Source organism: Komagataella phaffii, chromosome 3 (genome assembly GCF_000027005.1).
Source record: "Komagataella phaffii GS115 chromosome 3, complete sequence".
In the NCBI taxonomy this organism is placed as follows: Eukaryota; Fungi; Ascomycota; class Pichiomycetes; order Pichiales; family Pichiaceae; genus Komagataella; species Komagataella phaffii.
The window spans coordinates 21,682-39,426 of NC_012965.1; the positions used below are offsets into that span (position 1 = coordinate 21,682).

The 17,745-nt window shown below is 42.3% G+C and overlaps 8 protein-coding genes across 8 annotated transcripts; 3 read left to right on the forward strand and 5 right to left on the reverse strand.

Annotated features, from left to right (window-relative positions):
• Positions 1-32: 32 nt before the first annotated feature.
• On the forward strand, positions 33-994 carry PAS_chr3_0010 (Hypothetical protein; the record flags this gene model as incomplete). The annotated part of the gene is made up of 3 exons (XM_002492174.1): positions 33-79; positions 298-740; positions 777-994. The coding sequence occupies 3 exons, from the start codon at positions 33-35 to the stop codon at positions 992-994; spliced, it is 708 nt and encodes a 235-aa protein (XP_002492219.1).
• A 162-nt stretch (positions 995-1,156) lies between these two features.
• PAS_chr3_1144 (uncharacterized protein) lies at positions 1,157-1,521 on the forward strand (the record flags this gene model as incomplete). Its single annotated transcript, XM_002492175.1, has 2 exons — positions 1,157-1,183; positions 1,219-1,521. 2 exons carry the CDS (start codon positions 1,157-1,159, stop codon positions 1,519-1,521), a joined length of 330 nt encoding a protein of 109 aa, XP_002492220.1.
• Positions 1,522-1,637: 116 nt separating this feature from the next.
• PAS_chr3_0012 (Hypothetical protein) lies at positions 1,638-2,814 on the forward strand (the record flags this gene model as incomplete). The annotated part of the gene is made up of 3 exons (XM_002492176.1): positions 1,638-1,834; positions 1,891-2,054; positions 2,084-2,814. The coding sequence occupies 3 exons, from the start codon at positions 1,638-1,640 to the stop codon at positions 2,812-2,814; spliced, it is 1,092 nt and encodes a 363-aa protein (XP_002492221.1).
• Positions 2,815-3,465: 651 nt separating this feature from the next.
• Positions 3,466-4,736, reverse strand: PAS_chr3_0013 (Lectin-like protein with similarity to Flo1p, thought to be expressed and involved in flocculation; the record flags this gene model as incomplete). The annotated part of the gene is made up of 3 exons (XM_002492177.1): positions 3,466-3,823; positions 3,950-4,197; positions 4,572-4,736. The coding sequence occupies 3 exons, from the start codon at positions 4,734-4,736 to the stop codon at positions 3,466-3,468; spliced, it is 771 nt and encodes a 256-aa protein (XP_002492222.1).
• A 1,085-nt stretch (positions 4,737-5,821) lies between these two features.
• On the reverse strand, positions 5,822-7,996 carry PAS_chr3_1145 (uncharacterized protein; the record flags this gene model as incomplete). Its single annotated transcript, XM_002492178.1, has 1 exon — positions 5,822-7,996. One exon carries the CDS (start codon positions 7,994-7,996, stop codon positions 5,822-5,824), a length of 2,175 nt encoding a protein of 724 aa, XP_002492223.1.
• A 1,868-nt stretch (positions 7,997-9,864) lies between these two features.
• PAS_chr3_0014 (Putative dihydrokaempferol 4-reductase) lies at positions 9,865-10,926 on the reverse strand (the record flags this gene model as incomplete). The annotated part of the gene is made up of 1 exon (XM_002492179.1): positions 9,865-10,926. The coding sequence occupies one exon, from the start codon at positions 10,924-10,926 to the stop codon at positions 9,865-9,867; it is 1,062 nt and encodes a 353-aa protein (XP_002492224.1).
• A 719-nt stretch (positions 10,927-11,645) lies between these two features.
• PAS_chr3_0015 (Hypothetical protein) lies at positions 11,646-13,670 on the reverse strand (the record flags this gene model as incomplete). The annotated part of the gene is made up of 1 exon (XM_002492180.1): positions 11,646-13,670. One exon carries the CDS (start codon positions 13,668-13,670, stop codon positions 11,646-11,648), a length of 2,025 nt encoding a protein of 674 aa, XP_002492225.1.
• Positions 13,671-13,769: 99 nt separating this feature from the next.
• Positions 13,770-14,909, reverse strand: PAS_chr3_0016 (Hypothetical protein; the record flags this gene model as incomplete). The annotated part of the gene is made up of 1 exon (XM_002492181.1): positions 13,770-14,909. One exon carries the CDS (start codon positions 14,907-14,909, stop codon positions 13,770-13,772), a length of 1,140 nt encoding a protein of 379 aa, XP_002492226.1.
• Positions 14,910-17,745: the final 2,836 nt, after the last annotated feature.

Consider the following 17,745-nt stretch of genomic DNA (forward strand, 5'->3'; position numbering starts at 1 on the left):
CTCATGATTAGAGCGAGTCAAATAATAGTCTAATGCCACAATTAAAGAGTTTTGGAAATCTCAGCCTGGAAAACAAAACGTTTTCAGCTTTAGCCTTCTCTCCTTGTTGTGCCCGGCTAGCATCCGCACGGAAACTTTTCCGAATACGCGATAATTTGTTGCGTTATCTCATCGCCTTAGATTGATCTCACATCATTTTCATGTGTGGTTCACCCCCACTTGCATAAGTAAAAACCTAAAAACCCTCCGGCGATGATGCAATAGCAAAGTGACTTCTAATTTAAGGGACAGCATCAGGATTGCCGTTATAGGCGGTGGGGTTACAGGGCTGATCCTTGGTTTGGCAGCGTTGAGGGATGGGTACAGAGTTGATGTCTTCGAGCGAAGTGACTCTATTACCGATGTTGGAGCTGGAATCTCTTTCGATATTAATGCTGCCAAGGTCTTTGAGTCTCTGGGGTTAGGGGATGTTATTGACAGAATCTCCTATAGGTCAAAAACTTCGACTTATCGAACTCACGACACCAACAAGCTGAAGTTGTTTTTGGATTACAGTAATACATCTGGGAAAGTGATGTGCCTGCGAGCGGAATTCGTTCGAGAAGTTGCAGGTCTTTTGCCAAAAGACCAACTGCATTTAGGTAAAAAGTTTGAATCTTTGCAACAGCACCACAAATTGGTTACCATCCGTTTCAAAGACGGGTCTTCATACGCAGCGGATTTAGTTATTGGCGCCGATGGTATCAACTCTTAAGTTCGGAGTACCCTTTTTGGAGAAAGCACTCCTGTTTTTAGCCATCAAGTGATGTACAGAGATGTTTTAAATCTTTCCAAGGTAACTGATCTTGATCCAGAGCTACTAAACAGTACTATCATTCCTGCGCCTGGAGACAAACATGTTGTCCTATTTCCACTGAAGAAGGGTACGCTTTTGGCGGTAGCTGCAATTATAAGAATTGACCATGATGAAGGCTGGGAGGAATCATGGCTTTAGAACGGATCAATTGATACGATTGTGCAGATTCTTGATGATTTTCATCCGGTGTTAATAAGATCTTTTCGTCACTTGACCAGATTAAGGTGTACGGACTGTATGAAAAAGAGCCTTTGAGCAAGTGGTATCAGAATCGAGTAGCACTTGCTGGTGATGCAGCACATGCCATGCTACCCCATCAGGGACAAGGTGGATCTCAAGGAGTAGAAAATGCCTATGCATAGGCTCTCACTATCGGTGCCGCTTATAGAGTGGATCCCAAGATAAAAGAAAACTTTCCAATCTGGCTCGAGGTTTACGAGAGTGCTAGAAAGATACATGCAGAACAGGTGGCTCTTACCTCCAGAAGAATGGGGTATGTTCTGGATCGTCTTAGGTTATCTGAGAAGGCTCTGTCTATCTACAAAACTAGTTTTAAATGGATTCACGATAGTGATCCAAAGGTGGAGATTGAAAAGTCGGTTTTCGCGTTTTTCGACCCGGACACTGCATTCAACCTTGACTGGCCCGCAAGTGCTAAAGCATGAATTCGTAATTTGTCCTCGCAATCACTTTGACCAAACTGAGGCTTTTTGGGTGGTGATACGGCGTAAGTAAGCTATACAATATATGTTAATACTCAATTTTGGGACATGAAGTGGCGATGAAGAGAACCAGAGCTCACAGCGCTTGTGAACATTGTCGCTTGAAGAAGACGAAATGTGACGAAGCCAGACCTAGCTGTAGTCAGTGCAAAACTCGAAACTTACAATGCACATACAAAGACTCCGTTCCAACAAAGCTGGAGAGGACGTTATCGCTGTTATTTCAAAGGATAGAAAACGAAAATTCTAAACTAGAGTCTCTGTTCAACCAGGAAACGGCAAATAAGAAACCACTCAATTGCTCAGTAGGAGACAAGTCAAGCGTGCTTCGCATCATCTTGAAGAAACAGAACCTTATATGATTGGAGGATACGAATTCGATGAGGTGGAGGTAGATTTGAACGAAATTAAAGGATCGACAACCCCAGACGAAAGAAATAGAATAATCTATTTGGAAGAGCAGTACTCACTTAAAGGTAGGTTTCAAAATCAACCTATTATTCAGTCGAGTATAATTTTAATAGTGCTTTAATTAAAAAGCTCAAAGATGCCTATTTGCGACATATATATCCAGTGTTTCCATTGCTATGTGAACAGAAACTTTCAGAATTATCGCAAGATGTCTCTCAAAAGGGATTACAAGCAGATTTCGAAACTTTCATCCTTTTGCTGGTGTTGGCTTTGGGTGCGATCAGTTTGGCTGAGGAAAATGATAGTATTTCCAAAGAGAATTTTTGGAATAATCCCAATTACCAGGTGGCTCATCGCCAGGTAGACCCACAACCAGGGTGGTCTTATTTTTGGTTGGTTTTGGGAATGAAATCTCGTTTAGTGAGTTCATCCACTGATAATTTGAGTCTTGTAATGATCCCATTACTCTGCTCATTATATTTTTTGAAATTAGGAGACATCGTGTCACATTGTGATTACTTACAAGAAGCCTGCACCAAGCTCAACAAACAATTATTTCGGCTTAAACAAAGTCCGTCTATAGGCTCATATAATCAGCTTTATGTCGATACTTTGAGGCGCATTTTTTGGGTATGCTTAGACTTGGAACGAAATATGGCAAATATGGCTTCAATTCCGAAGTCAGAGTTGTCCTCACTACAACAATGGTTAGCTTTGCCTACAGGTTGTAAACCCAAGTTCCCATTTGATAGCAATGAAAGTTATGCGTTTTGTTATATGAGCTCCATTATATGTTGTCAAATATCCGTGATAAGACGACCTTAGTAATGGAGGACGTCAACAGTGTTTTTGATGGACACTTTTGGAAACCATATGTTTACGTTTAGAGTCCGATATTCTTCGATGGAGGCAAAATCTGTCCATTGGCTATCAATGGGAAGATGGCCTTGTGGAGTCTTCTTGCCCGCTTGAATTACTCTTACTTAGAGTACAATACTACTTAACGTTGGTCACTATCTACAAACTGTATGCAACATTTGATGAGAGCTAAAATGAGAGACTTGTAGTCTCAAGTGTAAGGCTAATCGAAGCAGCTTCCCAACTGAGTCCCAGCGACCTCACCCCAACACTTTGCAATCAGCTGATTGATGGTGGATGTTCTTTTTGATCGGAGAAACTATCTGCAGACCGGAAGCTCTAAAAAAGAGATGTCTACAATCCAAAGAAATGTGGATTCCGTAGAATTAAATTTGCAACGTTTTGCGCTTCATTCTCCCTTATTGGATGACGACTTTCAAAATTGCATAAAAAATGTGATTCTTTTTTGTTTATGGACAAACTGGACTTGAATGCTATTACCGCTACAAAATTGTCATCAATTTGGTTTTCCGATGTCGGCAATAAATAGATTAAAACAGTTTCCTTCTAGTCAATGTATATTGTTCTCAAAAATGGACCTTGCTCATCAACAACCCTTTAAAAATCTGCTTCCACATTATTTTCTCTCATCCACTCTAAAGGGGATTCCACCTGACGGAATCTGGCCCGCCATTCCTTGTCATTTCTTGCAGTACTAAAATAGCTCTTATAAGTATCAGCATCATAGCCTAACTGTTTTTCTACTCTAGCCAAAAAATGACGCCTTGTCTCATTGAACAAGAAGAGAGCCCGATGTAAGTCGTAATCTGCAAGAAGGCCAGTATCTACGTAGGCGTCACTGACTGTCTCCTGAAGAGGTCGGTAGAGAGCCCAAACATCTCCAAATCCAAACTGTGCTCCAGCACCAAACGCTCCTGATTTGGATGCGCTGCATCTCCGACAAACGCTAGGCGATCTCCAATTGTCAGATCCTTCAACTAGGGCGCGGTCTCCAAGAGAAAAGAAGTGATATCCGTCATCACCTTTAGTACCTTATCGATAATAGGATCCCAACCCGCAAATTACTTTCTAAGATGCTCACGGCCCATTCTCCAGTATTTTCATTCCAACAAAATTTGTTTGCCACACCCTCGGGATCAAAAACTGCGTGCGACGTAGTGCGACGACTCCATACTGAGTCAACCCCAAAGGAGAAAAGAACATAATGTCTCCGTCCTTGACCCATGCAGACGTATCGTTTGGGAGGTTAGGAATATCCATGATCAGCTCCATAGGGAACACATTTCTATAAGCAACCGCTCCTTTGTATTGGACGATGTCTCCTTTGAACTGCCGCCTTGTTCTGGAATAAATACCATCAGCAGCAACCAGCAAGTTGGTATGGTATGTATTGGATCCTTTTCGTCAAAACTTACATCAACTCCGTCTTTTGTGACATTCACATTTTTTGCCGAGTGGCCACGTATTTGACAATTCCTTCGAGAGCATAAGAAAGAAAAAGTGGTGTAAGAGGACTATATGAGTTCTGGCCTGTTTCAGTCTCCTGTCAGTAGTTGTCGACGAAAGGTTGACAGCAAGTATTTCACCCGTCTTCCAATGGCGTTTTACGTATCCTCCATCCTGATCGCCCCTATAAAGTATTCTTTGGATTTCGTCAGTATCTACTTGCTCGCAAAGAACTTGAAGACTTGATTCGGTCAAACCAATCCACGATCAACTTCTCGAGCTTTCTCAGACAGTTCGTAGATTGTAACATTGACATTTGAAAGCTTGGAAAGGGCAATGCCTGCCACTGCGCCCACTAGTCCTGCTCCTAATGTTGCAATCTTTAGAGGTTTGGAGTTATTTGAGTATTCTGCTCTCGTCATTTCTTTTCAATCTTGAATTCAAATGGCAAGGGTAGGTTAATACGTGTATATATATGCATGTCTCACAGTTGTTTAATTGCAGCGGCCTTCTTCAGCGTCAGCGGAGATAATGATTACCTCGCACACCTTGTGGCATGTCTTTGAAACCCAGATTAGTAATTCATTGGGGCCCCAACTTTGAGTATTGTGGATGCCGATGCTCACCTCTGAAGTGTCCGGATTCGTTCCGCACGACTCAGTAAAGTGATGAAACGATCCCGCAAAATTTCCGCTAGCCACGGTACTCTCGGCTAAGGTGCGCTGTGTCCAACTGTGACGTTACGTTCTTATAAGTGTTGCAATACTTTTCCCACATGTGTACGTCTAAATCTATTACTGATTGTGACTTTTTTTACTCACAAGCTTTCTTTTTGACAATGTTGAATCTCGACCGATATGATAGCCGCTACAGATAATCAGTATTTCGATTCAACTGAGAGGAACGTTATAAACTCAAATTTTTGTCCATGTTATCACTGCTTGGATATGAAAGCAGCCCCCAATTGGATTCCATATTTTCAGCTTTCCGTATCTTATTTTAAGTAGTATCTTCTATTGTATATTTTTCCTGTAGTTCAGCTACATGGTGTGAGTGGATAATCAAGATGTAGTTAAACTTTATCCGCGGTGAGCCGGATAAAGTAAGTACTTCGAACTACCAGTCTTTCACAACTTTCACACCTTTGAATGCCTTTGCGACAGTATTAGACGGCTCGAAAAATCAAAAAATCACCAGCGGCACTCCACCTGTCGCTCATATTAAAAACGAGAAACGTAGAATTATACCGCCAACGTTGAGATCCCTTTGAGTATGAAAATACTAGCCAGTATGGTTGAAAGTCCTTGCTACATGGGCAAAAAACAAAATCCGTGGCGATTGCAGTAAACAACTGAGTCTATTAATAAATACAAGTGGCAGGGCTAGTCAAGTAACAAGATCACTTGAAAGACTAGCCTGAAGTATACATACTTGGAAAGAAGCAATTTTGAGCCCTAAAGTAATGCATATAATGCACGTAAGAGAATAGCTTAAAAGGTGAGGAAGTTTACATGAACAGGGCACCAAAGATGGCACCAATCACACTCAATAGAGGGTGCACTGTTATACTTGACCGGAACCCTCCATTTGAAGGTGAGACTTGGTGAACAGTTGAAAGTGAGCTGGAATACACCAAACTGGGCGTTGTTGTTTGGGTGCTAATAGTAAGATGAACATTAGAGCTGCTTGTAGCAGTAGTGCTCTGAGCAACTTGAGGTGAGTCAGTAACTGTAGTCACAATCGTGTTGTAGCTATGACTACCTGCAAGAGGAATAATATTATTTCCGGCTGTCTCGGTAGAAATTACTGCACTGTCTGTCTTGGATAAAGAAGTATCCATTTGAGAAGCAGTTTCGGGCTGGGAAATGACTCTCACACTATCAGGCTTGGATAAAGTTGTATCGGTTGAGGAACTTTGAGGTTGTGAAATAATGACACTCACACTTTCGTTTGGTTCTTCAGGAACAACTGTAATTGTTTTAGGTGCCGTACAAATAGGACATGGGATAACACGCGTAACAGTGTCCACATTAGTTTTTGTTCTCGTGGATACTAAGCTTGAAGTATTGAAGTATCCAGTTGGGGTCTGAATTACTATGGTCGCTGGCTCGGTACCAGAAGCTGGTAGAGTCTTGGTAGTTGTGAATACCCCAGTCCAAGAAGATGTAACCGTGGTAAACTTTGTGCGGGCAGTGGACGCCTCAGGAGTCTCAATGACAACGGTGCCTGGCTCAGTGCCACTTGGTGGGACACTGTAAGTGGTCTCGTAAGTACCCGTCCATGGCTGGGTGGTAGTCACATAACTCTCTGGAGTCTCGATCACAACAGTACCTGGCTCAGTGCCACTTGGTGGGACACTGTAAGTGGTCTCGTAAGTACCGGTCCATGGCTGGGTGGTAGTCACGTAACTCTCTGGAGTCTCAATAATGACGGTGCCTGGCTCAGTGCCGGTGGGTGGGACGGTATAAGTGGTCTCGTAAGTACCGGTCCATGGTTGGGTTGTGGTTACATAACTCTCCGGAGTCTCAATAATGACGGTGCCTGGTTCAGTGCCGGTGGGTGGGACGGTGTAAGTAGTCTCATAAGTACCGGTCCATGGTTGGGTTGTGGTTACATATGTTTCACAGTTTGTATCTCCTGGACAGCAAATGTTCTCACACTGGCACTCTTCTCTTTTTCTGAACGAGAATGCTGTTAGAAATGGTCCACAGCAAACAGCTTCACAATCGATAATCTCCGGAGTCTCAATAATGACGGTGCCTGGCTCAGTGCCGGTGGGTGGGACAGTGTAAGTGGTCTCGTAAGTACCCGTCCATGGTTGGGTGGTAGTCACGTAACTCTCTGGAGTCTCGATCACAACTGTTCCTTCTGTTCCTGTTGGAGTGATTGTTCTTGTTGTTTCGAATGTTCCAGTCCATGGCGTAGTATACGTTGTCCATTCTGTAATTTTTGAAACAGTTGTTTCGTAACAGGAGTTTTCATCTAGCGCTCCAAATTGGTAGATGTAATCTTGAAAGTCATCCAATACTGTTCCGCTTGGAATTGTAAGCTTGAAATTGAAAAGCGCTCGTTCCAAAGCATTTACAAAGACGATTCTTACAGGATAGTACTTTCCAGCCTCTAAGTACTGCGTGGATGAAATCACCTCAGAGTTTACCTGATTGGATGGTTTGATAGTAAACAGCGAATAGTCTGTTGGTGCTTGATCCACGGGAATTGAGCCTGTATCACAACATTGAAAGGCAGTATTTTTCCCAAAGAAAAGCATCGAACTATCATCAATGTTGCTCAATGTTAGTTTGTAGTCTCCTGAAACAGCAGCTTTGAAATAGCCTTTTAATTCAAGGACCATGTTATAATAGTTTACGTTCTGGACCCCATATACCGTTGCAGTCCTAGAACGTGGATTCCAGATGTTAAACCCAGGAACAGTAACCCCAGATATTTTATTCAGTACGTTGCGTCCCAGGTACCCAGTACTCATAAAAACTGGGTCGCGTATAAGTTTCAAATCATTTGCATTGTACTCATAGATGGTAGCATCAAATCCGTCAAAAGCATTGCTAGTGATATCGCATCCATAAGCAGTATCACTTTCATCACCATTTCCACTCTCATCTCCTTGTGTTGCAATAATAAAGAACAGCTGCAGTAGAAACAAAAGTGGCACAGGAAATTTCATCTTCTGAAGACAAGCACAATGTCAAAAGTTACTAAAACAGAAAAGTCTAGGAATGGGCGAGATATAAGTATACGGGATTATAACGCCGAAATGTGACGCAAACTTTGCATGGCTAGGTGATTTAAAACGGCAACATATGGTAAAAGATTTCGGACAAATGTTCGTACTAGAACAGGATTGCAATCTTAAATATCTTAAGTATCATCGTTTTGGGTTTCGAATCATCACCCAACTGCATCTATTCGATTTCACTTGCACTGGGCAGTGGCAAATATATCGATGGCTCCTAACATTGATGTTTCCAGTATATCATCAATGCTGATCGTGTTCATTTCGTCTCTCGTTTTCCCTTTTTTTTTCTTCCTTATGTGATCACCTGCAGATGCAGGTATGATTCTCTTGCCAGTTGCCGAAAAGACAAAAATACTTGGCAATTTTTGGAACTACAGACAAACAAAAAAAAGTCGCAACTGTCATCCGAGAGTGCTCGTATTTGCTTTTCCGCTTTTTTATTGTGCAATGCTTTATCGATATGTTGAATGGGCTAAGTTTTCAAAATCGGCCCGCAATTATAGGTGATAATTTAGTTGGTTTGCATATGTATGTCCACAAAAATACGCATCGATTAAGTTAGAAACCATACGAAGAAACTTGCTGTACCTTTGTCAGTCAAGTCCGAAAAGAAAAAAGAAAGCATGCATTTCACTATCGGGTGTCACTCGTCGCATTCTACCTTAGCAGGTGGCCCTAGCTTATTCAAAGCTGATAACCTCTGTGGGTTAAACAAACTTGCCGAATTTGGAAAATACAACACAGTGGTAGAAACAGAAACTATGAATTATTTTATCAGGCTTGACAAGTTTTATTTACTTTTAGCACAAATTAAGGCAGCTATGAGAATAACTCTGAAGAAAAATTATTATGCTCGTCTTGTTGCTTTTCTTTCCATATTAGTCTTTCTATACTGAACGTACATTCATTTCAGGTGAAAAAAGAAACAAAACTAAACGCCTCCTTCTATAGACGCACAGGATTAAGCGATAGGCAGACATGAATGCTGCTTATGAATGCTACTGATAGTAGAGTGAAGATAATTTTTTGAGAAAATCGATCCTTCCGAGGTCACTCCATGGCAACGATGTTCTAAATAGGCTTTGCTCTCGCCAGATTTGTCTGCATGCATAAGTAGTATCACTCTCCGTGAAGCAATGTCATGTATGAAAAAGCGGGACAAGGATCAATTTTTCGCGCAAAGAATTTATGCACCCTCTCGCTAGAAACTACTAAAAGAACCAACATTGTGGGCCCACAAGATTGCTGTTAGTATATCCTTTGCCTCAGCATATCAAAGAGTGAGTATTTTGTCAGCTTAGATTCAGAGTGTCCAATTTCACCCAACAAAATGCATGAATAGGAAGTTTACTTATCATCCAGTTTTGTTTGACATGTTGGAATCAGAATTTTTGCATGTGCGCTTGCAAGCGTGTAAGGCACAGATGATGTTCGAGTCTTGGCCAGACCGCCGAAATAGATGGTTATAGAGAATTGAACCATTCTTATTGATCTCCACTATCCTGGTTTTATTATATACTATCTATTAGCCTTTACTAATACATTGATTAGTGGCTCTGATTTTTGTGTGTATGAACAGTATTAGTTCAAATCTAAATAGAGGCATCCTTCATTTCAAAAAAATCAGAATGGGCGACTTCGACATTCATTTTCCGGATGTATCACTAGTTCCATTTTCCTATTGTCTTTTTAGGTGACAAGTTTGAAAGATGCAAAGCAGAGATGTAATTTGTTGCCGTCGTTAACCGTCTTTAACTTGCTTATCCTACACAGTCAGACCCATGCAAACCTCTAAGCTACTGGATAGTGTTTACCCGTAATATTTGGGCAACCGTATCAGCGATACTCCTGTCTACTGATATTAATCCAAGGTGTCCTAGGGCTAAGGTTTCTTTGTTATTATATTCGGGTGCTTTCAGTCCTTCAAGTTGGAGAACATTATCTGGGTCACCCAAAAGGACTTTTCCCTTCAGTTCTGTGAAGTTTTCATTGATCACATTCAGTACTCTTTGTCCACTAAACTTTCCTGCAATAGTAAGCAATCTCTTTTGTTCAAGTGTGGGATTTGTGAGGGGTAGAACGTGGTATACAGCAAGATCTCTAACATCAACAGCCAATGATATGGGTGCGTCGTGCAAATCTTGAAGAGTAGAGCCTGAGCTCAATAAACTCAAAATTATCTCTGCCGATCCAGAAAGGACATTTTCTTTAGCCTTCCAATCAAATCTTTGAGGTCCAAACACAAACGGAGGAACAATGGTAGTCAGTTTAAAGAAAGGCTTCTCGTTTTCCAAAAAATCCCATGCAGCTTTTTCAGCTTTCTTTTTGGCGACGGAGTACGCCAAGTACCTATTGTCATCGTTAATATCTTCCCATTCGTAACTATTCCAAGTCGATTCGTCAATGACAAGTGACTTGTCCTCCACTTTATCTAAATTCCAGCAAGCAGATAAAGATGATGTGTAAATCACATTTTTCACTGAATCATTGGCATATCTTTTGATTGCACGAAGCAAATTCAGAGTTCCTTCCACCGTGGGAAGGAGCATCGTCTCCTCTAAAGAACCCTCACCAACTGGCGGGGTAGGACAAGCAGTGTGTATTGCATACGTCACATCAGAGTTACTTCTGAACACATCGTCAAATGATCCACTAGCACTGATATCGGGTATGACAACGTAGAGCAATTGTCCATCCAAAGTCGAAGGAAACGCCCGTGCAAAATCCTTAAGCATTTGATCCCCTTCCTTGTGCGTTCTCACTGTTCCAATGACTGCATAACCCCGAGACAGTAACTCCCCAGTTATATGAAGTCCTATAAACCCAGTAGCTCCCGTAACTAATACTTTAGGGAGCATTACGGACAGAAATTAAACTGTACGTGTCCCAGTTAAAATAGTTTAGCAAAAACTTAGGCTCGAACCACCCTAACACGCGATACGCACATCACTTTGTTCACTACTCCACAACTGAGAGGCACACCCTGCTGGAAGTGAAACGTTGTAGAGGTAGTAGTTCGCTCGACTTACAACACTAGCCAACAGCCAAGTATGTTAACGTAGAAACGCATGCTTTGTTCACCAGCTTGCGTCTTATGTATCCATTCCCTATGATGTTCAAATATTACGAAGAAGTACCGAGATAACTTCTGCCACCAACTTCTGGAGGTACTCGCAAGGTTGATCAAAGAATCGACAACTAAAATAAACAGATAGATGTAGGATGGACCCTGATTCTTCAAAAAAAAAAAAAAAAANTACGTTCAATCGATCGCATAATTGCATGCGTAGACTTTATTGAGCTTGTTGCTTGTTTAAAGACCTTTTGAACGCAGATATCGCTACAGAGACGTGATTCACAAGTTTACCATCGTGAAGTTCACTTGATCCAGAAATGAACCGAGCAAATTGTTAAGATATGGGCGCGAATGTAGCATATCGCACCTGTAAGTAACAGTGCTGACAAACGCAAAGTGCGTCGAACAGCCTATTAAGAATCAGTTTTTTGGCAAACAATAAAAAATAAGTAAAGGCTAGTTAATGTAAATAGCTAGAAGAGAAAAAAAGGAAATAAGCGCTTAAATGAAGAGCACATTCAGCATTGGAAGCAATGCAGTTCCCAAGAAAGCTGACAATCTCAGGGTATTAGCTCCTCCGGTTTGCAAAGAAATAGATGAAGGAGCTTGGAGGGCGCTAGCAGATGTAGCCGAAGTACTCTGAGCGTCAAACTCGGATACATGAACGCTGCTTTCAGTTACGTCCTCACTGTGGCGTGACGATTGAGAAGTTTGAACTGTTACAGTTGGTGCTCGGGAAGACTGGGTGGACTTCAATCTGGTTTCGAGAGTACTAGCTTCGACTGACAGTTGAGGAGTATCCAATGGAACCACAGTTGTTGAGTCAGAAACAGTGGTAGTTTGCAAAACCTTGCCCGACACAATAGTAGCCTGACTGCAAGAGTAAGCATCACATTGTTCTCTTGTAATTGTAACAGCTGAAGGATGGGCATCTGGTGCAAATTGGCTGGGCACTGCTGAATGTGCTGTCTGCACTACTTCACTGCGATCTATGGTAGTTGTTGTCAAAGAGACAGTTTGAGTTGGCAACGGACTGTTAGGTGTGATGACCGTGGTTTTGACACAATCCTTTGTATCACAAATAGACGTGGTAACAGCAACAGTTGAGATGCTAGTGTCCGTCGAAGTTGTTTCAATCGCTGTAGGATTGATGACAGAGTGAGGTGCATCAGTACTTGAAGTTATGATCCCAATGGTGCTGCTATGAGAATAAATGGTAGAGTTGGTGAATCTTGACCACGATGTCTCATGAGCACTGCTTGTAGCTGATTCAATCCCCTCGTGCGCAAAGTTGTAAACGTACCCTTGATATTGATCCAGGACCCTTCCATCTGGTAGTGTGATTTGGAAATCCAACTGAGCACGCTCCGACACTGCTGCAAGGACGATTCGCAAGGGGTAGTAAAGGCCTGCAGAAAGATATTGTGTCGTGCTAACGGTCTGGCCGGCATCCTTACCATGGTCGAAAAACAAGACGTATTCAGAACTTGTTTCCGGTTTCAAAAACTGAACTTCACGCTTCGCTAAAGATGAATCCGTAGCAGGACTGCCCAAAAACAAAATCGCATTGTAATCGATGTTGCTGAACGACAGTTCATAGTTTCCATTTGCCGGAGCTTGGAAGAATCCAACATACTCTATGGTTGCATTCACGTACGATCCTGTGTTTCCCAAAGCATTGCTCTCAATGTAATAAGGCCACCCTGAACTTGTGTCGAAGTTAATATTACCAACACTAGTGGCTGTTGTCACTTGTCCCAGACCTTCATAGCCTGAGGTCAGGAAACCAAGGTTGTTCGCAAGTTCATAATTGTCTGCAGGGTAATGGTAAACTGCAACATTAAACGCGTCATATGGGATAGTGTCAATATCGACACCAGATGTTGGAAGCGGCGTTGGAATAACATCACTGCTTATACTGGTCCCTGAAGGAATCACTTCAATCACTGTCCCTGCTGCATCGGTTGTCCATGTGGTATAGGTGCCAGTCCATACCGAAGTTGTGTCGGCTGACGGAGTTGGAATCTGTTCAATAACGGATCCGTCTGCGTCAGTGGTCCAGGTGGTATAAGTACCAGTCCAGATTGAGGTAGTATCTGCCGATGGAGCCAAAGTGGTGTCAGCTGACGGAGTTGGGATCTGCTCGATAACAGATCCGTCTGCATCAGTGGTCCAGGTGGTATAAGTGCCAGTCCATACCGAAGTTGTATCAGCTGATGGGGTTGGAATTTGCTCGATAACAGATCCGTCTGCATCAGTGGTCCAGGTGGTATAAGTGCCAGTCCATACTGAAGTTGTATCAGCTGACGGGGTTGGAATCTGTTCAATCACGGATCCGTCTGCGTCAGTGGTCCAGGTGGTATAAGTGCCAGTCCATACCGAAGTGGTGTCAGCTGACGGAGTTGGGATCTGCTCGATAACAGATCCGTCTGCGTCAGTGGTCCAGGTGGTATAGGTACCAGTCCATATCCGAAGTTGTATCAGCTGACGGAGTTGGAATCTGCTCGATAACAGATCCGTCTGCATCAGTGGTCCAGGTGGTATAAGTGCCAGTCCATACCGNAGNTNGNNATAGTNGCNGTNCGTGACGGGGTTGGAATCTGTTCGATAACAGATCCGTCTGCATCAGTGGTCCAGGTGGTATAAGTGCCAGTCCATACNGAAGTTCTGATCAGGNTCAGCTGACGGGGTTGGAATCTGCTCGATAACNGATCCGTCTGCATCAGTGGTCCAGGTGGTATAAGTGCCAGTCCATACCGAAGTTGTATCAGCTGACGGGGTTGGAATCTGTTCAATCACGGATCCGTCTGCGTCAGTTGTCCAGGTGGTATAGGTACCAGTCCATACCGAAGTTGTATCAGCTGATGGAGTTGGAATCTGTTCAATCACGGATCCGTCTGCGTCAGTTGTCCATGTGGTATAAGTGCCAGTCCAAATCGAAGTGGTGTCAGCTGATGGGGTTGGAATCTGTTCAATGACTGATCCATCTGCATCAGTGGTCCTGGTGGTATAGGTGCCAGTCCAGACTGATGTGGTATCGGCTGGTGGGGTGGGTATTTGTTCAATCACAGATCCATCTGCATCGGTTGTCCAAGTAGTGTAGGTGCCAGTCCAAGTTGTTGTTGTGTCAGCTGATGGTGTGGGCATTTGTTCTATCACCGACCCAGATTCATCTGTAGTCCATGTGGTATAAGTGCCTGTCCATACAGCCGTTGTCTCAGGGAAGGCAGGTATGGCCAGCTCGACATATAAATTAGTCTGCTCGCATTGAGCGGTGATACTTGTTCTATCATTAAGAGTATACTGCGCAAGTAAGCCCACTAACGAACGATAACAGGCGTATACGGTCGAGGGGCTGGTCGGTATTAATTGATTACCATCAAGCGTCCAGGTTGTCGCACCACTGCTGGAGGATACAGCATGAACCTCGCAAGTAGTAAGACTACACACGAATGACAGGTACCCCAAAGATGTTCCCGAATACATGTCGTAGACTGATACCCTTCCATCGGCATCAGGCAGACTAACAACAATGTGTACTCTGTTGGTGAGCAACTCGATAATACCACTGAATGTGACGTCCAAGTCGATATTGCTTCCTCCTAAGAGACTTCTATCTGCCATAATTGTATATTTCTGATATGAACTTCCCAGTATTCCCAGAGCAATCGGAACTCGTGCATCGAAGTTCAAGGAATAGTATCCCTCTCCCAGTACAAGGGGAACATAAAGGAAACCCCAAGCTAAGATTGTAAAGAGGTTCATGTTTTTGTTTTTGATTTTCTTTTGAACAGGGAGATATAGAATCTAGACTCTACTTATACTTTCCTCTGGGTTCAGCTAGGTGCACACTAGTCAGCCATCCTGTTATGCAGTTTGAATTGCAGGTGTGTTTATTGCTAATGACTGAAATGGTTGCCAGATAAAATAGAAACGCAAACACTAAGCTGCGCATGGCCTCACCGTTGCAGCTAATTATACAAGATCACTCTATTGACAAATTTATGTGGGTATTATTTGTCTCAGCACGACCACTCTGCACACCTGAAATTTGCGACTAGGGGAAGCTGCACAACGCCAAGAGAAGTCTGCGAATGATGCAGATCATCGCGAAACACTACAAGCGATGAAAGTCCAGATTTGGCTGAATAACCATATCGGGAATCCTTTATGCACTTTCCAAGAACTATATTGGTGTACTTACTTTTCACTAAAATTGTTGATTATTTATCAACTCTGTTTTATTCTGCATCTCGCTAAAAATCGTTTCAAAACGTTTCATGTTCTTGAATAAAGTTGACGTAAAGTCAGTGTTGAAGCCTGTTCAGGTCCGCTATCAATTTGTTTTGAGGTTGTGAACCAACAATACCGAAAGCAAAACTTGAAAGTTCATTCTCGACTGAAAGAGGAAGGTAATCACTACTCTTGTATGCCTTATGCGGCCATCTGAATCTGTTTCCATAAGTCGCAACCCCTGCGCTTTCTGCATGACAGCATTTTAGTGGGGGGAATTTGGGCTACGACACGACTGGTGTATCGTTCCGTCTTTCTGTAGGTTACTGGGTTAGCAAGAATGTCACTCTTGGACTAGTTTCAAATCTGTGGAGGCACCACACCCTAAAAAGGAACCCATCGAACTGAAAACCAGTAAAGCCTAGGATATCGTCATCATTGGTTATGGGCTGAATTTGAATTTGGTACTAAACGTGCAAACTCAATTTGACATATGCAGGGCCTATTTGAGCTAAAGAGTAGATAGCAAAAGCCAAGCAATACGAGAGATATAAATGGCCTACCACAAACTTATGTGCGTGCGATAAAAATTGCAGGCCATACACCTCTTGAATAGGACCACAAGCTTTGTTTTGAAGTACCTCACAGGCGGGGATAAGATCCGGATGATTATAGTTTGGATTGCCCACTCCACAAGGTTCTCACATATAAATGACTGAAACTTGACATAATTATAAAACCCCAAAGTACTGGACAAAAACCTGGTATTATTATCTGGTTCAGCATGCAGGCATACTTTAATATAGCCGTTTATAAAGTATCTATCGAAGTTATTAATCAGTGAACACTAAATAGCACCGTGGAAGATAGTGGGAGACCAATCGTACGCACGCAGCAAGAAAATGACTGCCAATTTAGTCTTTTTGTTGTATAAGTAGTGTGAAAAAAAAAGAACAAAGGATTAACTAATCAGGAAACTGGATGAACACAACAGTATAAAAATTAGTGCCAAAAAGAGATACTAATTATTAGTAAGTGCCAAGTAAACGCAGGAGGGGATAAAAAGGAAGCAAGTTTCGCTTAATGCAGTACATATAGATGCAGATATTATGCATCCACGATTAGGTTTTATCGCTATGGGGCTCTTTCTTTTTTCCGGCTTTAACCGGAATGAAATCTTCCGAATTCTGAGTTCTCCCAAATTCCTATGAAGTAAATACGAAACGGAACTAGTTGAGTCAGTCGATTCATAGGATATGCTAGCAACAGATATAACTATATGATTTTGTTCCATTTTTGGTAGTATCGTTTTTCACCTCATAAAGTTCTCAACTATCTTGTTAATTTTCAATAGAACTTTGGGAACGGACGTCAAGTCGGACCTCATGGTGGGATTGCATTTTTTACTAAGAATATAGAGAAAGAGATCACAAACAGGAGTTTTGGCTGTTAACCTTTCAATCTAGAGAAGGAGGTAGCTTGAGTCAATAGGACTTTCCATTGTGAAGTTGCCTGGTTTCCATCAGGTTAATAATGACGCTTATAAAACTTACTACAAAGTCGCAAGTGGCCAGTTAGGACATATATGTGACTGTGGCATAGGGGTCATTTTGACAAAGTGAATTTACAAGCCATATGAAAGAAACGGAGGGATACCGATGCAGATGAACAAATGCGTGTAGTGTCCAGCACAGAAATGTATGTAAGCTTATCGTGGGGTCTGTCATTCGCACAAAACATATCCGCTTTCTATCCCCGGGTTCTTAAACCCACCGAGAGACTCAGCTAGACAGAAAATCACTAAGTGGTTCATATCAATGGCTTTGTTAAAATTGTAAAGTCGGACAGATAAACATGGAAACAGCGATTCCATGATTTCTGCAGTTCGTATAAAAGTGACGACTTTCAACTAGATTTGAGCTGCAGACCGCGTCCGATCTCTCTACTTACTGGTTATTTTCTTCCCCATTTTTTTTTTTTCTAACCAGTATCTCAGACACTCATTTTTGTAGAGCACTGATTCTAGAAAGCGTGAATAGTTACGTTTTAGCAAGCTTGTTTTCGATAGATAGCTGCGAAACAATTGTAGAAAGATTAAATTGTGCACCAAAAGACGTGGCTGATAGTCAGCTGCATGCCAAGCTAGCATCAACCAAAATTAGTCATTCAAAATTTTCATCGTCTACGGAATGATTTTGCCCTACGCTTTCGTAGCTATTAGGCATAATTGTCTAAAATGCGCTCATCTTTTCGTGTCTCATCTCTGAAAGTTTGATTTTTAATACAGCTACTCTCATCGTATGGCTACAAGCCCGCTTAACTTGGGTGGCTTTCTACTTATGTTCAGTTTACTGAAGATTTCTTCAGC